At 46.0% G+C, this 24,933-nt stretch overlaps 2 protein-coding genes across 2 annotated transcripts in view; both read left to right on the top strand.

The window, feature by feature from the left end:
• LOC138764561 (zinc finger protein 271-like) overlaps positions 1 to 7,121 on the top strand; it is a 39,460-nt gene extending 32,339 nt beyond the window's left edge. Inside the window, exon 4 of the mRNA XM_069940651.1 lies at positions 6,076 to 7,121. Within this exon, the coding sequence (XP_069796752.1) occupies positions 6,076 to 6,784 (709 nt within the window). The 3' untranslated portion in view covers positions 6,785 to 7,121. The remainder of the gene's footprint in view (positions 1 to 6,075) is intronic.
• A 2,715-nt stretch (positions 7,122 to 9,836) lies between these two features.
• On the top strand, positions 9,837 to 24,715 carry LOC138764559 (zinc finger protein 436-like). Its single transcript, XM_069940648.1, has 2 exons — positions 9,837 to 10,043; positions 20,961 to 24,715. Exon 2 carries the CDS (start codon positions 21,489 to 21,491, stop codon positions 22,422 to 22,424), a length of 936 nt encoding a protein of 311 aa, XP_069796749.1. The 5' UTR covers positions 9,837 to 10,043; positions 20,961 to 21,488; the 3' UTR covers positions 22,425 to 24,715.
• The last annotated feature ends 218 nt before the right edge of the window (positions 24,716 to 24,933 follow it).

The following is a 24,933-nucleotide window of genomic DNA, read 5'->3' as shown; positions in this document are numbered from 1 at the left end:
CCCATTGGGTTGAGGCTTTTCCTACTTCAAATGACCAAGCCGGAACAGTGGTTCGATTAATTCTAGAGCAGATAATTCCGCGATATGGAATTATCGAGACCATTGACTCAGATAGAGGACCGCACTTTACGTCCCGTGTGCTGCAGGAGGTCTGTAGATTTTTGGGTGTAGATTGGCAATTACATACCCCATGGCACCCTCAGAGTTCAGGACGAGTAGAACGTATGAATCAGACACTTAAACTTCAGCTCACCCGCCTGTGTGCTGAGACAGGTCTCTCCTGGTTTAAATGTTTACCCCTGGCTTTGATTCATATTCGTACCGCTCCCTGTCGTGATATTGCCGTCTCCCCATATGAAATTATGTTCGGCCTTCCTTATCTGGGATCCCATACAGACCTCCCAATACCGGAGGCAAATGACCAATTTATATCTAAGTATCTGCAGGAACTTTCCACCACGTTGGCTGATCTGAGAAGAAGGGGGATTCTAGCGCAGACGCCGCCTTCCCGGTGACTGGGTATTGATAAAGAGTTGGAAAGATGTTAAGTTGACGCCAACCTGGGATGGTCCTTTTTGTGTCCTTGTTACAGACACTGCAGTTCGCACTCGAGAAAAAGGTTGGACGCATGTTCAGCGAGTAAAGCAGTATCGTTCGCCCCCCGAGACTCACGAGGACCCACGGTACTCCGAGTGGTGGTCCGAATTACACCCCGATAGAGTTAAATTGACTTTGCAAAAGAAGGATCCAAGAAAATGTTAAAAATTTGTCTTTTACTCTCTATCGTGGGGATGGGTTGTTTCATTGCTGCTGTTAAACTAATCGATGTTACAAGCTGTGTGAAAAATATTTGTAAGAGGACTACCTTACCCCTCTGTTCCCAGCTGGGTTGTGAAAAGTCCTACTGGATACGGGGCAGCACTGAGGGAGGTGAGAAGGGAGGTGGAATGAGACAGGAGAGGATCTTTGAGGCTTGGTCGAATGTACCAGTCCAATGCGTAGCAAATGTTACCATTAAGATTTGCTCCTTCGGGGGCAGGACGTTTTTGGCTCTTTGGTGTCGTGGGGTCGGTGGGTCTCATGGCTGTCCACCCCGGGGCCAGATATGTATGTCTTCTGGCTTCGGCAATCCAGGGGACCCCTTAATTCGAATGGCAGCATACCTGGAACTGGAAACGACCATGGCTCCAACTACCACCTCCCCAGATGGAGTCCGCAGGAACCTGTATGAGAGGGCCAGGAAACAGGCGAATAGACACAGACTTGGGGATAACTTATGGGTTGATTTACACCAGCTTACAGTCCAGGAGCTTGGGGTCTGTAACTGTTGGATTTGTAGGGACCAACCCGGGATGGAACTTGGCCATGGAGAGGTGAGCCATTAGATGATCGTACACTTCTTGGCTCCAATCTTTCCACTAGCACTTCTGGTCGATCCTGTGAGTCTTGGAAGTTGGAAAATCATCCACAAGGCTTTGAGTGCTTGGTAAAAGAACACGGCAGGTACCCAAAGGGCGATTTGGCTTGCCGGCGCTGGAAAAATATTACTAGTGAAAATTGGGTTCCAACCCCGCCTACCAGCTTCCTGTCCCTTTCTAATCGATCAGATGTTCCCTGTTTACCCCCAGTTCCCATTAATGACACATCTGACCTTGCCGACATTGAGTTTTGGAATTGCACTGGTTTCAACCCTTATCAGGCCATTCCTGCGCTGAGATCCTTCTGGGAAGATTCTAGTCCTTCCGGCTAAGCACCCGACGGATTATATTGGATTTGTGGGAATATGGCTTATACATACCTTGAACCCGACTGGAGTAGGACTTGTTGTATTGGTATGATTCAACCACATTTTCATCATCTTCCTCCAGATTCCAATGAACATATTTCCACTCGATTACATTCCCCCATACAACGCCGTTTGGTTGAGATCGGCAAATGGGAGGATGACTGGCCCCCTGAACGCATAATTTTATACTATGGACCAGCTACATGGGCACGGGATGGTTCATGGGGTACCGAACTCCAATCTACATGCTTAATCGTTTAATCCGTTTGCAGGCTGTCCTAGAAATAATTACTAACCAGACAGCTACTGCCTTAGATTTGTTGGCAGAGGAACAAAAGCAAATCTGGGCTACCATTTCAGAACCGCCTAGCCCTGGACTATTTATTGGCTGCAGAAGGTGGTGTGTGTGGCAAGCTGAATCTCTCCAATTGCTGCCTTAAAATTGATAATAATGGACAAGCTTTTAAAGATATCTCTTCAGGTATACGGAAACTCTCCCATGTGTCTGTGCAAACATGGCACCCCGCTGTTGGCTCATGGTTGTCTACATGGTTTAGTGGCTCCTGGTCATGGATACATTCAGCACTTATCTTTTCTGCCTTTATACTTCTTGCCTTAATACTGATCCCTTGCATCCTTCCTTGCCTCCAGTGTTTGGTTAGACAAGCCATTCAACAGATCAGTCCCATTATGGTTCTGCACCAACAGGATTATGCTGAGGCAGCAGAGAACCTTTTGAAACTATGGGAGAAAGAAACCTCTATTATTTAGACAGGTTTGAAAGCGTAGCTCTTTTTAAGGGGTGGATTTTAGGAGTTTAGAAACAGTTATTATTTTAATGGTAGGAGTTCTGAAACAGTTATAGAAGGTAGAAAGAAAAAGCAAGGAAAAAGCTAAAATGTTCTTTGTGTAAAATGGCACATGAAAAAGCAGAACAAAGTAAACAAGATAACAGAGGAATAAACACTACACACAAAGAGCTTGTTTAATAGGGGGTGGGGAAAGGAGGTGTGAGCACGGCATAAGAGAAAGTTGGAGTCAGTCAAGAGTCAGACGAATAGGGAAAAGTGCCAAACCAATCCTAGAAGGACAAACGTAAGACAAATGTAAGGGGAGGTGAAGTGAAAATTGTATAAAAACAAAGAGGCTTCCCGCCCTCGGGGTACTTTCCCGAGGTAAGGGGAGAGTACCCAACCTTGCAATGTTGAGCATATTTTGTGAACGCGAAGGCACTTCTCACAAGGGAACAATGCAATATGAAGAATTACATAAACTAAATAAAATATTCTGTCCATTAAGAACAGCCCAACGGTGCTCAGGTTCGCTGGAAACTCTGTGACACTGGCGCGCATGCGTCTGGGCGGTGACGGGGCTCGGGAGGAGGGGCGGAGGGAGCTGTCAATCAGAGGTGAGGAAGCGCACGGCCCGTTCCTGCGCATGGGCACAGGGGCTTCCCCGAGCCCTTTCCAGGTGGAATCTGCTCCCGGGGAAGTTCATTGGAAGCGGGAACTAGGGGGAATAAAGCAGCGACGGGTGAGGGGGATAAATAAAGAAGGGAAACGGGAATGTGGGATAAAACTGGCCCGAAATGGGGAAATAGACGGTCAGAGTTCATGTTGAGGGTTTTCACAGGCAAACGGTGCCGAAAGTGAGCGGTGAAGCTGCGCTCAGTGAGTGTCGGGCGGGCGGGCTCTGGGCTCAGTGATGGACAATAAGGAGAGAGCAGATTGAGAAAGAGGGTTTAGCATCATCCTGCTCAAACGTTGGTTCGGACACAGCTGGAGATGTTGGTGATGGAATCCGATTTCCGCGCTCCCTCCCTCCCTTCCTCCATCATGTTCCCGCGGCTTCAGTGGACGAGGCTCCCTTTCAAACGGACCCGCGTCTCCTCTCCACCATCCGGTTGAGCTCCCTGTCGCCCCATCTTCCCCGCAGCTTCTCCATTTCCCGGCGCCGTTTCCCGCGTTTCTTTAACAATGCTGTTGGTCTTTTCCCACCCCGTCCAAATTCGCAGGGTTTCCTGCCAAAATGTTCCTGTTAAAGTTTCAGAATATGTCGGTTTGTGGGGAGTGGGGTCGGGAGATTTTGGGAAGTCAGAGGAAAGTGCGCAGCTCAGGGCGCCGGGGGAAGAGTGTGGTCCGGTATCGCCCATTGTGAGCCCTTCTGCCACCTCATCGACCAGGGTGCGGCGTGTTCCGGGTGACAGGGCCCCTCACGTCGCGTCCCAGAGAGAGAGACCCTTAAGAAATGCAGACCGCACCAGGCCGCTTCCTTCTTGTAGCGACATATCCGGGCACTTCACAAGCGCTTGGTTCAAACTACATTGACCGCCTCTTGTCCGGGCCCAAGCTCCTGCCGCCGTGGAAGGGTCATTGCAGCCTGAGCTGTGGGTCTGTGCCGTCTCTGGATTAGAGTGTCTGTGACAGGCGGCTCGGGTTTTTGTGCTGAGCTTGTGTTCCTGTTGCGCGCTGTGTCCAGCCATAAGGCCCAGTAATAAGTGGCCGACTGTTCCGCCGCTACTTCGATGACGAGATAGAAATCGGAACGTTCATTTTCATCAGCGTTGACGGTGTTTCCGAATCCGGATCCCGGGTCACGCTGCCCGGAACAGACACGGACCGATCATCGGAGATAAGGCGAATAGGCGCCACTATTGAAAAATGAACTGAGTCCAGGACCGCATCAGCCATGGTCCCAGTGAACGGTAGAACAAGCCGATTCCTACTCCTATTCCTTGTGTGTTCACCAAGAGAGACAGAAATGAGGTTTCCATCAGCCGATGAACTCAGCCAGGGGACGGGACAGAGATGGGACTTGACAGCGCAGTGATGAATTGTAGATGTAGATTTTAAAATCTCTGCTGCGTCCCAGGGAATGGAAGTAGAGGTTTGTACTGAATCCAAACACAACGGCAGCGTCTTCCCCAGATTCACGTGTGGAAAATTTCTGCTCATTTCCGTGTTGGTTGAACAGCGTGAGCGGCCTGACAGAGTGAAGTGGTCCAGAGATAGTGGAAAGGTCGAGGGGAAAGTGATCAATGGACATATGAAACCAGGACTTGTGTTATGAATGTTGTGCCATTGGGTAGTTTGCAACCTCTGAAAGGCTTGGGATAAGATAAGTTCCAGCTTGCTTTTGTATATTTAGCTTTATCCGTAGCGAAAAAATGTATTGCTCGTACGTGGAAAGATACAAATATGATTGATATTAATAGATGGCATAATGAGATGAAATATTGTTTAATAATGGAAAGAATTACGTATGTTTCGCATGATAATTATATTTTTTTATTAATAAGTGGCTATTATACTCGGAATGTTTACATTTCAATTTATATTGATTAGATTTTAACATGTATATTTAACTCTTTTTAATATTATTTCTTTTTTTGGCTCTCCTTAAGAGAGTTGGCTGAAGGGGGGGGGGTTATTTTCCTTTTTATGTTCATTTTTAATTGGTATATATGTCATATATTATTTGTTTTTTGAACGAATAAATAAAGTTTTAAAAAAATGAATGTTATGCCAGTCGGACGCGGGTCTCTGGCGCTGTGATAACGTTGCTCCGCTCTGCGGGAGGGTCTCAGCGGGTCGAGCAGCACTGGTGGAAGAAAAGAAGGATCCCCAACGTTGCTGGCCAGCGCCTTCCGATGCCCCTCTCATCACGGTTATACAATATGTTCCGAGGAGGCGCTGGGAAATAATCCTGGAATATTTACTCCCCATTCAACAGAAAAACAATGACTGCTGTCGTCATCGTTGGTGGGATCATTCTGTGCATTGATTGGGGGCCGAGTTTTCTCCATTGGAGCATTCGCTTGGAGATTGATTTGGGAAACACGGCCCGAGGACAGCCGGGTTTAAAGACAGTGGCTCAGCGCCTTTCATGACGATGATCATTACCCAGAACCCCTTTCAGCCATGAAAGTACCGTATCATCCTGTGAAAATCAGAAGGGCGCAGGCGCGTGAAAAGGTACGTCACGTGCCCGTCAGCTGCATAAAGGTCCCGGTGCTCGTTCGTGACTGAAGGCGATTTAGTATCGGGCGCAAAGTGTAGCACTGGGTCCCGGAACGGGGGCTCCCGTGATTCCAGGGCATGTAACGCCCGGCGAGAGGACGCTTCTCCCCGAGTCCCGGCCCTAGTCTCAACTTCCGTGTTGATTTAACCCGCGGCCCAGCTCTCCTGGACCCTCCATCGGGTTGAGCACGCGCTGTGGGGCCGGGCAAGACTGCATTGATATATCCCCTGGTCATATCCTCACAAGATGAACCCGTTTCAATGCTCCAGCTGCAAGAAGAACTTTAAAAAGTCAGCTGAGTTAACGAAACACCAGTGGATCCACACAGGGGAAAAACCATTCGTCTGCCCTGAGTGCGGGAAGGGCTTCATCCAGACCTCCAGCCTGCGAATACACCAGCGGGTTCACACCGGGGAGAAGCCATTCACCTGCCCTGTGTGCGGGAAGAGGTTCGCCCAGACCTCCCATCTGCTGAGTCACCAGCGGGTTCACACAGGGGAGAGGCCGTTCACCTGCCCTGAATGTGGGATGGGCTTCACATATACTTCCAACCTGCTGAGACACCAGCGAGTTCACACAGGGGAGAAGCCATTTACTTGCCCTGAGTGTGGGAAGGGCTTCACCCAGGCCTCCAACATGCTGAAGCACCAACGGATTCACACTGGGGAGAGACCCTTCACTTGCCCTGAGTGTGAGAAAAGCTTCACTCAGACCTCTGACCTGCTGACCCACCAGCGGGTACACACCGGGGAGAGGCCTTTCATCTGCCTTGAGTGCAGGAAGGGGTTTGTCCGGTCCTCCCAACTGCTGCGACATCAGCGGGTCCACACCAGAATGAGGCCTTCAGTTGCCACAAGTGGGGGAAGGGCTTCACCTAGACCTCCAGTTTATGGATGCACCGGTGGGTCCACTCTGGGGAAAATCCGATCATCTGTCCTGAGTGTGATAAAGGCTTCACCATGTCTACCAACCTGCTGACCCAGCAGCAGTTCAACAGCGAGGATGCCATTCACCTGCCTTGATTCCAGCAAGAGCTTCACCAGGTTATATAACCTGCTGACCCACCAGTGGGGTCCACCCCAGCGAGAGGCCCTTCACTTGCTTCAGCTGCGGAAAAAGCTTCACCCAGTCAGCCGGCCTGTGGCAGCACCTGTGGGTCCACATGTGAGTTGGATTCTGTTGCTGATCTGACCTCACACCTCTGTCATTTCTAACCAGGGTCAGACCATTTCTACTGTCCAGCTGATCTTAACAGCCCCTTTAACTGCAGCTGAATGTACTTGGCACATGCCAAATAAATGACCTGGACCCTGAACATCCAACGTGTTGTCTGTTGAATAGTGAGGGCTGGACTTGGGCTTGAGTTTGGATTATTTGAATGCTCCCCTTGGGACTGTTGTAAATCTTTTCTTTCTCCACCCTCTTGTTTTAAATTCCCTGATCCTGGGTAAAAGATGATGACTGACGACCTTCTCTGTCATTTTATAGACCTCCATAAGGTCCTCCCTCCCTCAGCCCCCTCTGCTCCATCTTCTCTTGACAATTCACAAGAATGTTGTATCCATTTTTTTTTGCTCATTCAGCCTCGTTTGAGGCAATTTCTCCGCAGTCCCATAATTTTCCATTTCATTTCCTTTGGAAAACAAGAGGGATGGCACAGTTGTTGTAGCGGTTTGTGCAACGCTTTTGCAGTGCCAGCATTCGGGACTGAGGTACAATTAGGAGAGAAACCCCACAAAATTGTGACTTGGCAACTGAAAGCAGAACAAGCAACAAGGAGTATTATAGCAACAAGGAAGAGGGATAAACAGGTGTTATTATAACTTGTGTTCAGAGTCCTTGCCTTTGAGACCTACTAAACCTGTTTCTTCACTCATAATTGGTGATGCAAGCAGGGTCTCAGGAGTCCTTGCTGGAGACAGGTGTGGGGAAATACTCTGGAACAGGTGCAAAAAAAACCTGTGCAGGCATCGAGGATAGGATTCCCAGGTGGATAGACAAGAGGGAGGAATTTGAGTGCATTCTGGCAGACCACGGTTAACCAGTGGAGTGGTCTGAGCAATTGGACCGACATGCTGAGAAACTGGGGCACCCAGGTGATCTCCCTCCTTAAGAAGACGGGTTCCCCAAAGTTAAAGGGAGTCTTTTGCCTTTTGGCTGTTTGTGTCCCTCCTGAGGTGCCAGGTCAGGATTACAAACCAGACCCGGCATTTATGCAGCTAGGACAGGGAGTTAGAACTCTGGCAGCGTTGCTCCTCGCTGCAGGAGGCAGCCCAGACTTGAGCCAACTATCTCGAGAACAGGGTGACTGAAGTCACCTGCAGACTAATACATCTGCAGAAGGTGTGGACGGGCTACAGTTTTGGCTGGCATCCAGACCCACAAAAAGTCCAAGCCATGGTCCTGCACGGTAACAAGCTGGACGCATGGCTGAGGGATGGGGTTATATGGTTAAACAGTAACAAGGAGGGAGTGTCCGAGGAGCCCAGTTCCCACAACCACTCTACCCCCTATCCACCCGAACCCCTGCATGCTGAACCCATCACCACTGGTCCCAGATCCAGGACCCAGAGGAGGAGGATGCGGATGACCAAGCCACAGTGGGGCATGCCCAGGGTCACTCCAAGACCACAGAGACCTTGGATTTCTCCCCAAAGGAGTTGCTTCAGCTGGTGGATCACTACCACCAATGGCCAGGTGAGCATCTGGCCCAACTTGATCCTCTCTCATAAAAAGGCGAGCACCCTGAGGATCCTCTCTGCCCAACAAAGCATCAACAATGAACTTCGGGCACCGCAACCAGAGATCCGGGAAGGATCTACCCTGTGGGATCAGGTAGTGACAGCGGTGAGGGTCCGGTACCCCACCCTCTCCAGGAGTAGGATCTACATGGGCACCCGGGATATTAGACAGTGGTCAAGGGCAGCTACCAGGGAGCCTGTGATCGTAACCTTTTAGAAAATCCCAGGTGACCTGTGCCCTAGCAGGTTACCTGGTCGTCTCCGCACGCCCCAATGTAAAGTCAGTGGTTCTGCCCCTCATGTGCACTGCCTGCTTGCTGACGTTGGTGGTCATAGGGATTCTTCGAACCAGAGAACAAACCTACAGGTGGAGGGTTAGGTAAGTGCTTCTTCTGGCCGGGTTCTCCACTTTCAGGTGGCCACCCGACAGCCGGATTGGGGTAAAATAGGCGCTTTACAGTCGGGAATTCTCACCGCCTGAAAGCGGCAAGGGAAACGCGAATTGCGCACGTCTCGGATCGACTTCATTGGGCTGCAGCATCGCGTCATCCTGCCGTCCAACAGGATGACGTCGCTCCGAGGGACGACCCTATCCCGCTTTCCTTAAAGGGGCGGAGCCTGGACTTGGTGAACATGAGCTTCCTCATTGAACAGAATTGGAACCATGTGAGTGAAGATCCGTCATTAATCTGATTTTTTTCATCCAATGTGGAGTTAGGGCTGTTGGAAAGGTTCCCATTTATTGCTTCCACACTGGAGATTAATGCTCCCCTCTGGCCCGGGCGCTGCTGTCGCTGTGCGGAAGGTGGGGCGACAGGGAGCTCAACCGGATCGGGGAGAGGAGACGCGGGTCCGTTTGAAAGGGAGCCTCGTCCACTGAAGCCGCGGGAACATGAGGGAGGGAGGGAGGGAGGGAGGGAGGGAGGGAGCGCGGAAATCGGATTCCATCGCCAACATCTCCAGCTGAGTCCGAACCAACGTTTGAGCAGGATGATGCTAAACCCTCTTTCTCAATCTGCTCTCTCCTTGTTGTCCATCACTGAGCCCAGAGCCCGCCCGCCCGACACTCACTGAGCGCAGCTTCACTTTCGGCACCGTTTGCCTGCGAAAACCCTCAACATGAACTCTGTCCGTCTATTCTCCCCATTTCGGGCCAGTTTTATCCCACACTCCCGTTTCCCTTCTTTATTTATCCCCCTCGCCCTTCGCTGTTTTATTCCCCTTTTTTTACCGGTTCCAATGAAAATTTCGCTTCCCCGGGGACAGATTCCACCTGGAAAAGGACCGGGGAAGCCCCTGTGCGCGGTTCCGTTCCGCTGATTGACAGCTCTCTCCGCTCCTCCTCGTGGGCTGCAACCGCCCCGTCACGTGACGGAGTGAACCGACCGAGGCGTGTGCGCGCTAACGTCACAGGGCCCATGAGTTTCCCGAATTGCAGCACCCTCACCAATGGGCCGGTTCACGGAGGAGGTCGCGGTCTGGGCCCGGGAGTGGAGGTGAGACTTACCACGGTTGGGCGGTCGGAGCGGCCGGTGGGTGGGATTCGGCCCTGGCTATTGTTGGAGCCGAGAGGATGAGGCGGCCTTAGGGAGGAGGACGAGCGGCTCCAAGGTCCGGCCAGGGAGAGGCCGTTCACCTGGTCCGGTTCGCCCAGTCGAACAGCCCCTGGTGAAACACCAGCGAGTTTATACAGAAAGTTTGTAGGGTGTGGAATATTTAAACATCACTCACTCAAACACTAGGAGGGACTGGAGTCTTATGGTTATTGAGGCAACAAATCAAAACAGGTCTTGGTTTGGTTGCCAATTTACAATTTGTTTTCAGGTTCAAGTTTTATTATCACATGTGCAATGAGGAAGTTTGTTTTGGAGCAGTCCAGCTGGACATCCCGTACATAGTTCCTTCCCCGTGTTATTAGACTTTTGAATGATCCTCACACTTATAAAATAATGCTGCTTTTGCCTTGTACCCACTGATCTGTCACTCCTGCATGGTGACTTATTTACTGGACTGTCTTTGAATCTGGTGGAGTGTGATCTAACACTGCTGAATCTTCTTCTCCATGGGGAGGAAGGGAGAGGGAGTGTTTCTGGGGAGGGGTGAGTCTTTTAATATGCTGGTTGCTTATCCAAGGCAGCGGGAAGTGGAGGTGGAATGGATTCTCTCCGTCAATGTTAGTGACCGATTAAATATTAAAAAAAAATAACAATACATCCCGTTTAAGGCTCTCCGGCCCATGAAACTTGTGCTGTACTAACTCCTTACAGACAGGACTGGATTTGAACATAGGTCATTTAATAGCATTTCACTAACCATTCCACCCAATTACAGAAATTTAATTTCATATCCTGTCTTGACACAAAATAAAGCAGCTGTTTTTGAAAACTGTGTCTCATCCCCTTGTATCTCTGCAATGCACTCAATGCAGAGAACAAAGACAAGGCCAATCAGTCCATCTGGGTCACACTGGGAGCATCTGGGTGTCTCCCTTCCTGTCCATGTTTTTGCTCCCACCCTACTGGGATTCTCTCCTGTTCCTTTCTCCTCTCTGTGCTCACTGAGCTTCCACTTCTAGACTGCTGCGCAGTTCACCTCAAGAAACAGGAGCAGGAGTCGGCCACCCGGCCCATCTAGCCTGCTCTATTATTCAATAAGATCATGGCTGATCTGGCCGTGGACTCAGATCCCCTTACCCCCTCATTCCCAACCATCCTGAATTCCCCAATTCATTAAAAATCTATCCATACATGTTGAAAATACTTTCAACAAGGCAACCTCCACTGCTTAATTGGGCTGGGAATTGCATAGATCCACCACCCTGCAGGAAGCCAATTTCCAGTTCCACCCAGATGGCGAGACACAAGCATGCTGGAGAAACTCACCTGATCATCAAGCATTGTGGTTTGTAGATCCATTGGGTACGATTGGGGGCACGGGTTTATTGGCCAAAATGTGTTGTATGTTAAAAAAAAATCTGAAGGATCGTACAGGAGTACGATCCTTGACCAAATCTTGCATTTCAATTTGTAATGAAGTAAAATCAGTCAGTTTTCAAGGATTCAGATCAATGAGGGAGAACAAACATTTCCAGGGTGTAAAAGTGAGGTAAAGTGCAGTAAGTTACATGAAAGATCAACAAAGCCAAATGCCCTTCTCATCAGGGACTCTGGTTTGGGATGGCTGGCTTGGAGAGTCTCAGAGGAACTGGCACCAATTGGCTTCTGGTGAGAAGTTGAAAGAACTTGCTCACTACTCACACTAAGAGTCTCTGGTTCTTTCCTCATCTACACCTTCTAGTTGGCCATAACTCTCAAAACCAATAGTGAAGGACAGGCATTACATTGTTCACCTAATTCATCTTCTCACAAAGCTTTATGTCCCATGTGCAGGTTTCAAGGCCTAATAGACCCCATAAATCAGGCCTTAACTTGGTGATCTTCCCAGTTAACAGGCTGCTCATTTTGAGGACTGTGAGCAGACAACTCTATTTTAAACAAAAAGATGTGTCATTAACCCTCTCGCTACACAGCTTCAATGTTATTATCATCTCACTGATTTAATGAGAACAACTTTTCCCTTGACCAAATTATTTATTGAAATTTAAATTTAGGTCTATATCTACATTACCCTTTTGGCCGATGAGTCCATGCCAACCAATTACACCCAATTAACCTACAACTCCCAGTACATTTTGGAGGGTGGGAGGAAACCAGAGTCCCAAGGAAAAGTGTACAAACTCCTTACAGACAAAGTGGGATTCGAACCCTGGTCCCAATTGCTGATGCTGTAACAACGTTGCACTAACCGCTTCGCTAACTGTGCTGCCCATGTATGAATATTTACGTATAAATATTTTTGAATGATTTATTCAGTAACAGGCCACTGCTCATTAATCTCAGTGCCTGCAGGAAGAAGCCATTGCCCAGCCTGGCAGCCCTGACTTTGATGCTCTGATATCTTCTATCTGATGGAAGTGGGTCAAAGATACTGACAGCTGGAGAAACTCAGCAGTTCAGGCATCATCAGTGGGAGAAAAATATTTCTGAGCCTTTCACTCCAGAACCACTCATCGAGACTCAGTGAAGTGGTTTGGCTCAAAACGCTGTCCATTCAGCAGATGGTGTTTATCTCCACACTCCATCACTCTCTCATGCCTTGGCTTTTTTCCCTCTCCCAAGTCCAGTTTATTGTCATCTGATTGTACAAAGACAACCCGACGAAACTACATTCTCCGGTTCTCGGTGCAAAACACGGAGACACAGAACCAAACATAACACACACACACACATACACTCAGACAAATAATACATATGGAGGACAAGTATTTCATCCACACAAATAAATAAATACACAAATGTCTCGGATGGTTAGTGTGAGCAGTTCCTTTGGTCGATCAGCCCATGGGAAGAAGCAGTTCGTCAGTGAGGTGGTGTTGGCTCTGATACTCCTGTATCTCTTCCCTGACAGGAACATCTGAAAGATGCTGTTTATAGGGGTCATGAATGATTTTTCACACTCTCCAGACAACGATCCCGGTAGATCACGTTGATTTGTGGGGGGGGGGGGGGGGGGGAGGAGACACAAGGGAGACTCCAGTGATCCTTTTCGTCACTCTTATGGCCCTGTAGATTGAACACCTATCCATTTCTCTCCAGGGCATGACCATTTTTACTGGAGGTACAGGGGCATCAAAATTTATCAACACTAAAAAGACCGGCTGAGTTCCTCCATTGTTTTGGTGTGTTTTTACTTTAATCAAAATCAGAACATCCACGATGGGAAAAAGCTGCTTCCCGCACACTGAGATTGGTGAACAGTGTCCTGTAACCTTGGGTCTCTCATAAATAAAAGGAGTGAATTAGATTTTAGATTCAGGTTTCAGATTTATTGTCAGAGTACATACATGGCGTTACATACAACCCTGAGATCCTTTCTCTTGCGGCCAGGCAGAATTACCACTTATTGCTAATGGAAAAAAAGTACACAATGTACAATTATTGCAGAATATCTCTGTATTTTTCTTCATATATCTTTTTGTATCTGATTATTGTGTGCTGTGTATTGCCTGTTTGTATGTGTTTGAATGTGTGATTGACTGTGTTTGTATTGTATAGTGTGTTTGTGTGTTAGAGAGTGTGTGTATGAGTGTGTAGTGTGTGTGGTTGCACCGTAGTCTGGAGAAACATTTCACCTGGCTATACAGATGATAATGAACTGAACCTGAATTGCAGTGTAGAGAAAAAAGAAAATCTTGCTCTTGTGACTATTTATCGCCGTCTACCACACAACACTAATGGGTTCATATAAACCCTCAGACACGCTCTGTGGAGTGTACACCTCGCACAGTGCTAGAATTCTGCGGATGCCAGATAGTTCCTGGCGGAGACCAGGGTGCATGCTCCAAGATCAGATGCCAACGCCGGAAGGGAGTTCACAGGCATGCCCTAACGTATCCAGCATTTCCGGTCTGATCCTTTTTGATTAACGGGGGAACTAAAACGGTAACTCTTTCCTGCTTTTGTTCTGATCCGATTTCCATCATCTGCAGAATTTTACTTTCCAAAAATAAGAAGTCGCATTTAAGCCTGAAAGAACAATTAAGATTCTTTCATTCAAGTATCTGAATAACTATGGAAACAAGTTTCTCTTCTGCTTTTCTCTCTATTTAGAAAACTCATCACAACTTCCTCCATTCTGAGGTGACCAGCTTTTCCACAGTCAAACCATGTAATGGAGGGGCCTCATCCCGTGAATTATTCTGGGATGAATCCCAATTCATCTCCAAAATATCCAAAGATATGCTGAATGATTCCTTTAAAAAAAAACTTTACTTAAGATTTTCAAATGATGTAAAAAATACATAAAAATAATAACAAAATAAACTAAACTAAAATGATATAAACCCACCCCACCCTCAGCATGCCCCACAAGGAGAGCAAAAAAAACATATCAACCAGCTACAAACAGATTATATAATGTCTTAAGATATTTCTAAAATAAGGTGGCCACATTTGAACAAAAAAAGAATAATTATCATGCAAATTATGTTATTTTTTCCATATAAATACAAGATCTCAATTCATTGTGCCAACGATTCATATTTACTTCTACATCATCATTTCAAGTAATCGCAATACACTTCTGTGCTACTGCTAATGCTAGGTGAACAAAAGCTATCTGAAACTTGTCCAACCCCAAACCAGTCAGTGAAACAATATAACCCAGCAAAAAAATTTCTGGATCCAATGGCAATTTAGGATTACTAAATAACTTTTCAAAAAATACTGTAATTTTTTCCCAAAATGGTTGGACTTTGTCACAAAGCCAAACTGCATGTAAAAATGTTCCAGAATGTAGACCACATCTAAAACATAAATCCGAATTACTGAATCCATATTTTTTCAATTTCTCAGGGGTCAAATACAATTGATGTAAAAAATTATAATTAACCAAACTATATCTTACATTAAGTAATTTAGTCACCCCATCTTGGCACATAACTTCCCAATCCTCTTGAGGTTTATCAAGATAAATCACCTTCCGATTTATTTCTAGATTTATTTAAATTTGGTTTATCCATACTGTCTTGCAACAAAGCATACATATCAGAAATGAAACCCTTTTTTAACGTATGTGAAATCAGAAACTCGAATTTTGTTAATTCAGTTAATTTCATTTCTTTTCCATAATTATCCCTTACCAAAGCTCGAACTTAATAATATAAAAATAAAGAATTAACTGATATTCCAAATTTTTCTCTGTCGATTAATCAAAACAACCTTCCATCATTTTTATACCTTCAGATTCCCATGCCTTTCAATACCTCTTATTCATCGAAAAAGGAATAACCCTATTTTGATATAATGGAGCTTGAATTGATACCTATAGCAAAATTCCTTTTAATCCAAATCTCTAATAAATGTTTTAAAACAGGTATGTTATATCTCTGTAATAAACCAGAGTCCCACTTAAATATAAACTGATGGACCTGAGAGTCAGAAATACAAGCTAATTCCACCTTAGCCCAACTAGAAAGTTGCGTACTATCCAACATTCTATTAATAAATTTTAATTGTGCGGCTTCATAATAATTTTGAAAATGGGGTAATTGAAGTCCTAAAGCATATTTCCACGTCAATTTCTGTAATGCTACTCTCGCGAATTTCCCCTTCCACAAAAACTTCTGTACTGCTGCATTCAAATCTTGAAAAAATACTTTTGGAAGTGAACAAGGAATCGATTGGAAAAGCTATTGAATATGTGGAAAAATATTCATTTTAATACAATTTACCCGACCTATTAATGTCAACGGAAGATCTTTCCATTTCATCAAATCCATCTTAATCTTTCTCAATAATGGTACATAATTTAATTTATATATAACGAATGATACTTCGCATCAACCATTACTCTAATATTTAATTTTTCGGCCTATCGTAATTTTGTAATCTGTTTACATTCATTATATTGCTCATCAAATGGACAATATGTCATCACAGATGTCTTCACAAATGGATCAAGGATTTATGGATATGAAAGCTAAAATGAACAGTGAAGAAGTGTCATCTGTAAAGAAAGATATGACTGTTGTAAAAGCTGATGTTGATAGATGTCTGAAAGTGGTGGATACAGTACAAGATAATTTCAAAAAGATTGAAGGAGCATTTCATGATTGTAAAGACCAAGTAGAACAGAATAGAGAAAAAATAGAAAAAGTGGAAGATTCTTTTGTAGGATGGGAGATTCAGAAGAGAAAATTGTTGAAGAAGATTGATTCTTTGGAAAATCAAGGTCAGAGGAATAATGTGAAAATAGAACTTATGGGAGATATTGAAGGTTCAGATCCAGTGACGTTTTTTAAAAAGTGGATTCGGGTGTTGAATTTTTCCCAGATGGACTGGAACTGGATAGAGCACATAGAGCATTGAGGAAGAAACTTTATATGGGTCAACCACCTCCAGTAGTTTTACTTCATTGTCTGAGATATCAGGATAGAGAGATTATTTTAAGAGTTGCTGTTCAGAAGGCTTGGCGAAATCAAACTCCAATGATGGTTCAAGGCAGTAGAGTTTTTTTTCTATGCTGATTTGAGTTAGGAGATTCCTAAGAGGCGTAAGGAATTTAATTCAGCAAAAGAAGTGTTGTGGAGAAAGGGGTACAAGTTTACTTTTCGTTACCCTGCCGTGTTGAAAGTTTTCTATGGGAACTTTCAATCTCAGTTTTTTGAGCATATCCATGATGCATTAATTTTTGCTAATTCTTTACCAGATGTGTGGGGAACTGATCGACCATTGTCACCTAAGAGGAAGATGTCTGATAAGAGAAATGGGAATGGAAAGAAGGGAGAAATGTCAAGGAGTCTGACTGATATCAAAGATCTGGAACAATCTTTGGGACTGGAATAATTGGGAATATGATTGAGATGGACAATTGTTGAAAGGTTCGACGGGGGGGGGGGTGGTGGGTGGATGTCTCTGAAACTTTCAAAAGTCATCTACCAATAGTGTTTTTTTTAACCACACCCAGTTAATTGGGGAATTACTACATTGGTGTAGTTTTGGGGAATATTTTGTGTTTTTTATATTCTAGGGTTTTTTTTTTGTATTTTACTTTAGAGAAGTTTTTATTATTTGAGCAAGGGGAGCTTTTTTTTCTTGTTATATATGTGTGAATTGTGAAAATAATAGAAATTTTTTCTAATTTGAATTTTGTGTCTTTTAATGTACAGGGATTGAATAATCCGATTAAGCGTAAATGTATGTTGGCTTACATTAAAAAGATGAAGGTTGATATTGCTTTTTTGCAAGAAACACATTTAACTGAAAAAGAACATTTAAAATTGAAGAGAGATTGGGTAGGACATGTAATTGCTTTTTCTTTTAATTCTAAGGTGCGAGGAATGGCAATTTTGGTTCATAAGAAAAAAAACGTTTGAATTGGAATCATTTTCTGAAACAGTGGGTCGAGTTTTAATGGTGAATTGTAAGATTTTTGAAGAATCATGGACATTGCTGAATGTTTATGCGCCTAATGTAGATGACGAATGATTTATATCTGAAGCTCTTCTGACATTAAATCAGGCTAAGGAAAACATCTTAATTGGAGGAGATTTCAATTGTGTTTTAGATACATTATTGGATAAATCTCCGAAAAGTATAAAGAAGTTGAAGATGGCTGTGCAAATGGCATCTTTGATGAAAGATTTGAATTTAGTTGAGATTTGGAGAAGATTAAATCCAACAGAAAAAGATTTTTCATTTTATTCATCTCGACATGATTCATTTTCCAGAATAGATTTGTTTTTGGTATCTGCTCACCTTCAAGTCAGGCTGAATATAAGAGTAGGATTGTGTCTGATCACTCCATCTTATTTATATTGAGTGTGCTGGACCTGAAGTTATGCAATCAATTTATCGTTGGAGATTTAATGTAATGCTATTGATGAAGCCCGAGTTTGTTAGTTTTGTTAAGGAACAAATTGCTTCTTTTTTGAATATAAATACAAATTCAGTATGGAGTACTTTTATGGGATGCTTTGAAAGCATATTTATGGGGCCAAATTATTAGTTATTCAGTAAAAAAAAAGCAGAAAGTTCGACATTGGAGAAACAGATAACTGAGTTGGAAAAAGAATTTCAGAAAAATTGTATTGAAGCATTAACTAAGTTGAAATTATGTTATAATACATTGCAAACTTATCAATATGAGCGTATAATTCAGAGATCTAAGCAGTGTTATTATGAATTAGGTGATAGAGCTCATAAAGTATTAGCTTGGCAATTGAAAACAGAACAGGCTTCGAGAACTATTAATGCTGTGAAAAATAATTCAATAGTTACCTATAAACCTCAGGAAATTAATGATCAATTTTGTTAATTTTATCAGAAATTATATACTTCTAGGGGGTTCTAGATAATGGTTCTATACTGAACGATTCCTGTGAAAGATATCACCCCCAAAGGTGGCAAAATTCGCGACTATTATTGTACCAACCACACAGGTACAATCTGGTGCTGTCTGGAAGGAGTTTGTACATTCTCCCCATGTCTGCGTGCATTTCTTCTGGGTGCTCCAGCTTCCTTCTGTCTTTCAAACATGTTCAGGGTTTGTAGTTAAAAAATGTTTTAGATATATAACACGGGAACAGGCCCTTTTGGCCCACGAGCCCGTGCTGCCCAATGACACCCTATTGACCTACAACTCCCAGTACATTTTGAAAGCTGGGAGGAATCCAGAGCCCCCGGGGAAAACCCATGCAGACACAGGTAAAATGTTCAGACTCCTTACAGACAGCGCGGATTTGAACCCTGGTCCAAATCGCGAGCCCCGAAACAATGTTTTGCTAACCAAACCACCCCAGTCTCTTCACCCACTCCAAAGCATCTACATCTCTCCTGTAACGAGGTAACCAGGACTGAATGCAATACCCTCTTCACCCTGTCATCCCTCCTGACTCTTCAGTATTGTCCGATATTAACCAACTCCGTGACCATTTCTCAAGCCCGAAACATCGGTCGTGTATCTTTACCTTTGCTGCAGCCTCCCGCCATTTTCTCATTCCTTGATGAAGGGCTCAAGCCCCAAATGTCAATTATACCTTTGCTACATAAAGGACACTGTTTGACCTGCTGAATTTTTCCAACATTTTGTTTCTATTTTCCCATTGCTTTTCCCTTTGAAGGTTGTTCTGAGAGAGTCTCTCCTACTGTTCCCCCTCTGTAAATCCTCTCCTCTCAACCAGCATCTGTAGACTTCCTTGTTTAACTCCATTCAGCTGCTCCACTATGAAACCTCTTCAAGGAATTCCCACCCTGGAGCAGTTTTTCTTCGCAGATGATACAATGATGGGAGGACGGGCAGGTAGATAAAAACACACCAAAATGCCAGAGGAACTCAGCTGGACTTTTCTGTGTCCATAGGAGACAAAGATAAATTACCAACATTTCAGGCCAGAGCCTTTCTTCAAGGAATAAATAGAATAAGCCAGAAGCAGAAAATCTCAGAATTCTCACAAAGGGGGAGGAATCCAGACCAACTAAAGGTGTTCATTGGATGTGATGAGGGTCGAAGTGAGAATTTGTTTGTGCAAAAGAAGACAGGGAATGTAGAGATAGGATAAGGAAAGGCCACAGGGCAAGGGGGTTTAAGGAAAGCCAAAGAAGTTGATATTAATGCCATCCGGTTGGAGGGTGTCTAGTGGGAAGATGAAGAGTTCCTCCAGTTTGAGGGTGATCTCAGGCTGGCTGTGCACAAGACCGTGGACAGACATGTGAGCAAGGGAATGGGATGGAGAATTGAAATCGGTGGCCACTGGGAGATCCATGCTATTGCTGTGGACAGAGTCGAGGTGCTCAACAAACCGATCTCCCAGTCTTGTGTCCACTCTCTCTGACGTAGAGGAGACCACAACTGGATACAGTAAATGACCCCTGCAGATTCACAAGTGAAATGTTGCTTCACAAGGAAGGACTGTTTGGGGCCCTGAATGGTGGTGATGGAGGAAGTGTGGGCAGAAGTGGAGCATCTCCTGTGGTCACAGGGATAGTCCAAAGTCAGGTGGGAGAGTGGACAAGGGAGTCATGGAGGGAGTGGTCCCTGTGGAAGGTGGTGAGGGGAGGAGAGAGGAATATATGCCTAGTGATGGGATCATGAGGGGAAGGTAAGGTTGAGAAAGTCTGCAGAAGGGGTTAGACAGGTTGGTGGAAATGGCAGATGGAGTGAAGAGTAGTGTATGATCATGCATTTTGTTGGAAAGAATAAAGACATGGATGTTTAGCAATCAGAAGGACTTGGGAGTTCTCGTGCAAGACTCCCTAAAGGTGAACTTGCACGTAGGATCAGTCGTGAGGAAGGGAAATGGAATGTTGGAATTCAGTTCCAAAGAGATAGAATGTGAAGTCAGGGATGTAATGAAACTCTATGAAGGTGAGCACAGTTTTGGGCTTCATATCAAAGGAAGGGTGTGTTCATATTGGAGAGGTTTACAAGGATGACCCCTGGACCTTCAGATTTTCTACAAGGAGAATTCGAAGGCTCTGTGATTGTACTTGCTAGGGTTGGGTTTGAGAAGAACGAGGACGGGAGTCTCATTGAAACCTATGGAATACTGAAAGTCCTGGATATAGTGAACGTGGAGACGATGTTTCCTCTGGTGGGGAAATCTGTGACCAAAGGGCACAGCCTTGGAATGGAAAATGTCCCTTTAGAAGAGGGGAGGAATTTCTTTTCACAGACTGTGGTGAATTTGGGGAATTCTTTGTCATGAGTGGTTGTAGACATTTAAGGCGACAGTAGGAAGGGAAGAAGGCAGGAGAACAGGGTTGAAAAGAAGAGTAAATCAGCCATAATAGTATGGCAAAGTGAGTTTGATGGGCCAAATGACCTAACCTGCTTATGATCTTATTGTATTACAGTCAGCAACAGACATCACGTTCGTGAACTTCGCAACATCGGGAGAGGTTTCCTCACCTGGATTTTAAATGAACCCCTGTGTGTCAGAGGCAACTCCAGCTCCTAGTGCCCGGCCTTCACTCTCCCCACCTGCATTTCCAAGGAAGCGGTTTGCTCACCACCCACGAAGCACCTGATCAATGGAGGATTCTCTGACCACAATGCCCCGCGCTCAGCAAAGGGTTCCGCAGCCACCATTCTGAGCACCGTGCATGTGCCTTCCAGGAGAGTTGGCAATGCATCCTGGGAAAGGCACTTGTTAGGAACCAACGGCGATTAAGCGCTGGGTACCGGGAGCAGAGTGCAGCACCAGGTCCCGCAACGGGAGGCTCCCGTGGTTCTGGGGCTTGCAACGACTGGCAAGAGGATGTTTTGATTTAACCCGCTGCCCAGCTCTCTGGGCACCTCCATCAGGCTGAGCACGTGCTGTGCGTGCCAGGGCAGGACTGCATTGATTTATCCCCTAGTCACACCCTCTCATCCCCACAGCGATGAATGCCCTTCAGTGCACCATATGTGAGAAGAACTTTAAAAGTTTGAGTAAGTTAACAAGACACCAGTGGGTCCACACTGGAGAGAAGCCCTTCAACTGCCCCGAATGTGGGAAGGGGTTTGTCCGGTCCTGCCACCTGCTGAGACATCAGCTGGTCCACTCTGGCGAAAAGCCCTTCTCTTGCCCCCACTGCGACAAGGGCTTCAGCCAGTCCAATAGCCTCAAGAGGCACCAGCAGGTCCACTCTGGGGAGATGCCATTCCCCTGCTCAGAGTGTGGGAAGGGATTTGCTCATTCATGTGACCTGCTGACCCACCAGCGGGTTCACACCGGCGAGAGGCCCTTCACCTGCTCAGAGTGTGGCAAGGGGTTCACGTGGCCCTCCAACCTGCTGGCCCACCAGCGGGCCCACTCCGGGGAGCAGCCCTTCACCTGCTCAGAGTGCGGGAAGGGGTTCACCTACTCGTCCCACCTGCTCAGGCACCAACAAATTCACACCGGGGAGATGCCATTCCTCTGCTCCAAGTGTGGGAAGGGATTTTCTCAGTCAACTGACCTGATGAGCCACCAGCGGGTCCACACCGGAGAGAGGCCATTCACCTGCTCAGAGTGTGGCAAGGGTTTCACTCTGTTATCCAGCCTGGTGAAGCACCAGCGGGTCCATACCGGGGAGAGGCCCTTCATCTGCACAGCGTGCGGCAAGGGCTTCACATGGTCCTCCGACCTGCTGATCCACCAGCGGGCCCACTCCGGGGAGCGGCCCTTCACCTGCAATGAGTGCGGAAAGAGGTTCACCAGCTCGTCCCACCTACACAGACACCAACAAACTCACACCGGGGAGAGGCCATTCCCCTGCTCCCAGTGCGGGAAAGAGTTTACTCGCTCCTCCAACCTGCTGAGACACCAGCAGGTCCACACCAGGATGATGGTTTAACTGCACGGCATGTTAAATGGTTAAACGTTTCTGCTGAGAGCCTGAGACACTGGCAGGTTTAACTGACATTGAAGGTTTAACTGTGGCAGATACTGCGGCACCAGGTTCACAGAAGGGAGAAGGTTTAAGGGTGCTGTGAACTGTGGCAGTCACTGAGACGGGGAGGTTCACAGTGGGGAGAAACCTTCAGTGTGTTTTACATTGACAATTTATCCACTGAAATACCAGCAGGTTCACAGTGCAACTGCTGGTATTGGCAACCCCTGTGACTGGGCTGGAGTTTGAGATTCTGGGCCTGGGACAAATAAATCTCCCATATCTCATATCCCTGTGTCTCTGCAATGTTCACAATGTAAAGGAGAGAGGCCATTTGGCCCAGCGGGTTCCTTCTAGTTTTTCTGCTTCATGCCTTTGTTTGACTAACCTTGGATCTCTCTCTTCTCTCTCTATGCAAGGTTCCCCATGCTGTTCAGTTGCACTCTCTCCCTTGTGGGTAGGGATTCCACCTTGTCCCCACTTTATGGCTGACGAGGTTTTCCCCCTGAATTCCCTGCTCTAGTCTCTGTCCTGGGGGAGAAGTGGAGGGATGCTAGGGTCTTGCTCCCAGACATTCTGCCCGTCCACTGGGGTCAGAACTATGAGTCTGAATGGAATGTTAACACTTTATTCCCAAACACTACCAGAACAGAGTGAGCTGTGAATAGATAGGTAGAGGGGGTGGAGACTCAGATGAGTCTTGTGCGATGGGATCTTTATCTGCTCAACGTAGGGACAGGCTGAGGTAGCAGTGGTAGGACCCTGGGAGGGGTCAAGTTTAAGTTCACTATCACTGTGATTTTTAAAAATTTTGTTTAAAACCAAGAGCATTAGAGTACAGTCCAGGCCCTTCAGCCCATGATGTTGTACTGACTTATGTAAAACAACTCCATAACAATCTAATTTCCCCACCTCACCTCCATATCCCACTATTTTATTACGTCGATCTAACTGTCTGGCTTCACCACCACCAACAATGTATTCCAGTCTCCCACCCTGAGTAAAAATCCTACCTCCCATGTCTCCTCTAAATGCTCCTCCACTGGCCTGTAGTCACCATAAGGAAAAGAGTGCTGATTGTCCACCCTATTGCTCCAAGGGGAAAAGCCCTGTCAACCTCACTTCATAAGACATGTCCTCCAATCCAGGCCATATTTTGGTGAATCTCTTTCAGCCCACGCCGACCAATTACATCTAATTGACCTACGTTTTGAATGGTGGGTGGAAACCGGAGCCCCCTGGTGTGGGATTCGAACCCTTGTCCGAACCACTTGTGCTGTAACAATCTTGCACTAACTGAACCACTCCAGTCTCTTCACCCACTCCAAAGCATCTACATCTCTCCAGTAACGAGGCAACCAAAACTGAATGCAATACTCTCTTCACAATGTAGTCCCTCCAGACTCGTCAGTATTGGTCGATCTTAAACTCCACGACCAGTTTTTTCCCATCATTGTTCACATTAGTGGATTAGAGGGGAAAACTGTTGATTGAGATACATACTCAAGAAATAACATACAAGTGTGTCTTTGAAGGGAGTTCTGTGAGAGTCTCTCTTACTTTATGGCTAGGGTCTTGATCCCAGACAATCTGCGGGCCCACTCCGGGGAGCGGCCCTTCACCTGCAATGAGTGCGGAAAGAGGTTCACCAGCTCGTCCCACCTGTAATCCTCTGCTCTCAACCAGCATCTACAGACTTTCTTGTTTAACTCCATTCAACTGTTCCACTGCAGTCTCTTTGAAGGATGCCCACCCTGATGTGGTTTTCCTTCACATATGATACAAAGATGGAGTACGGGTAATGTTGAGGAAGGGTTTAGATGAGTTGGAAGACTGGGCAAAGAAATGGTAGATGGAGTGCAGTGCAGAGAAGTGCATGATGTCATGGATCTGTATTAAAATTTAGGTTAATGTTAAGCTATATTTCATAAAAATGTCTTTGTAATGTAAAGTTAAATGTATTTCTGGAGAGGAAATTGAGGGCTGGTACAGGGTTACACACACCCATACAATACATTCAGAAGTGAGGTCATCGGAGTCGCAGCAAAGTGTTTGCTTTATTAAAAAGAGAAGTATCTAAGTACTCAATAAGAACTGCTGAAGGAGACCATCTGTTTTAAACAACCAAACCACTTAAGCCTCTTGGAACAAAGATGCAGTTAGAGGTTATTATGGGTATGGAGTGGTTTTGGAAAAGGCAAGATGTTTTGCAGAAATGAATCTAAAACATTAAGATTCCAGTACATGGACACGAGGTGGGGGTGGGGGGGGCCAGAACAGGGGAAGGAGGGAGGGGGAAGCCAATGGCGGATCCATCCAGGTTCTGAGGTCAAGGTGGGGGAGCAAGATATCACGCAGAAGGCCCTGTGCAGCGAGCGCAATGGGGAGAGAGGGGTGGTCGTGACGGCGGATGCCGTCTGCCTGACTATTAACCGGATTGTTTGCCAGACCCCGACCTGCGCGGCTCTCAGAA

Source organism: Narcine bancroftii, chromosome 5, assembly GCF_036971445.1.
Source record: "Narcine bancroftii isolate sNarBan1 chromosome 5, sNarBan1.hap1, whole genome shotgun sequence".
NCBI classification, from domain to species: Eukaryota; Metazoa; Chordata; class Chondrichthyes; order Torpediniformes; family Narcinidae; genus Narcine; species Narcine bancroftii.
This window is presented reverse-complemented; position numbering and strand designations above follow the sequence as displayed.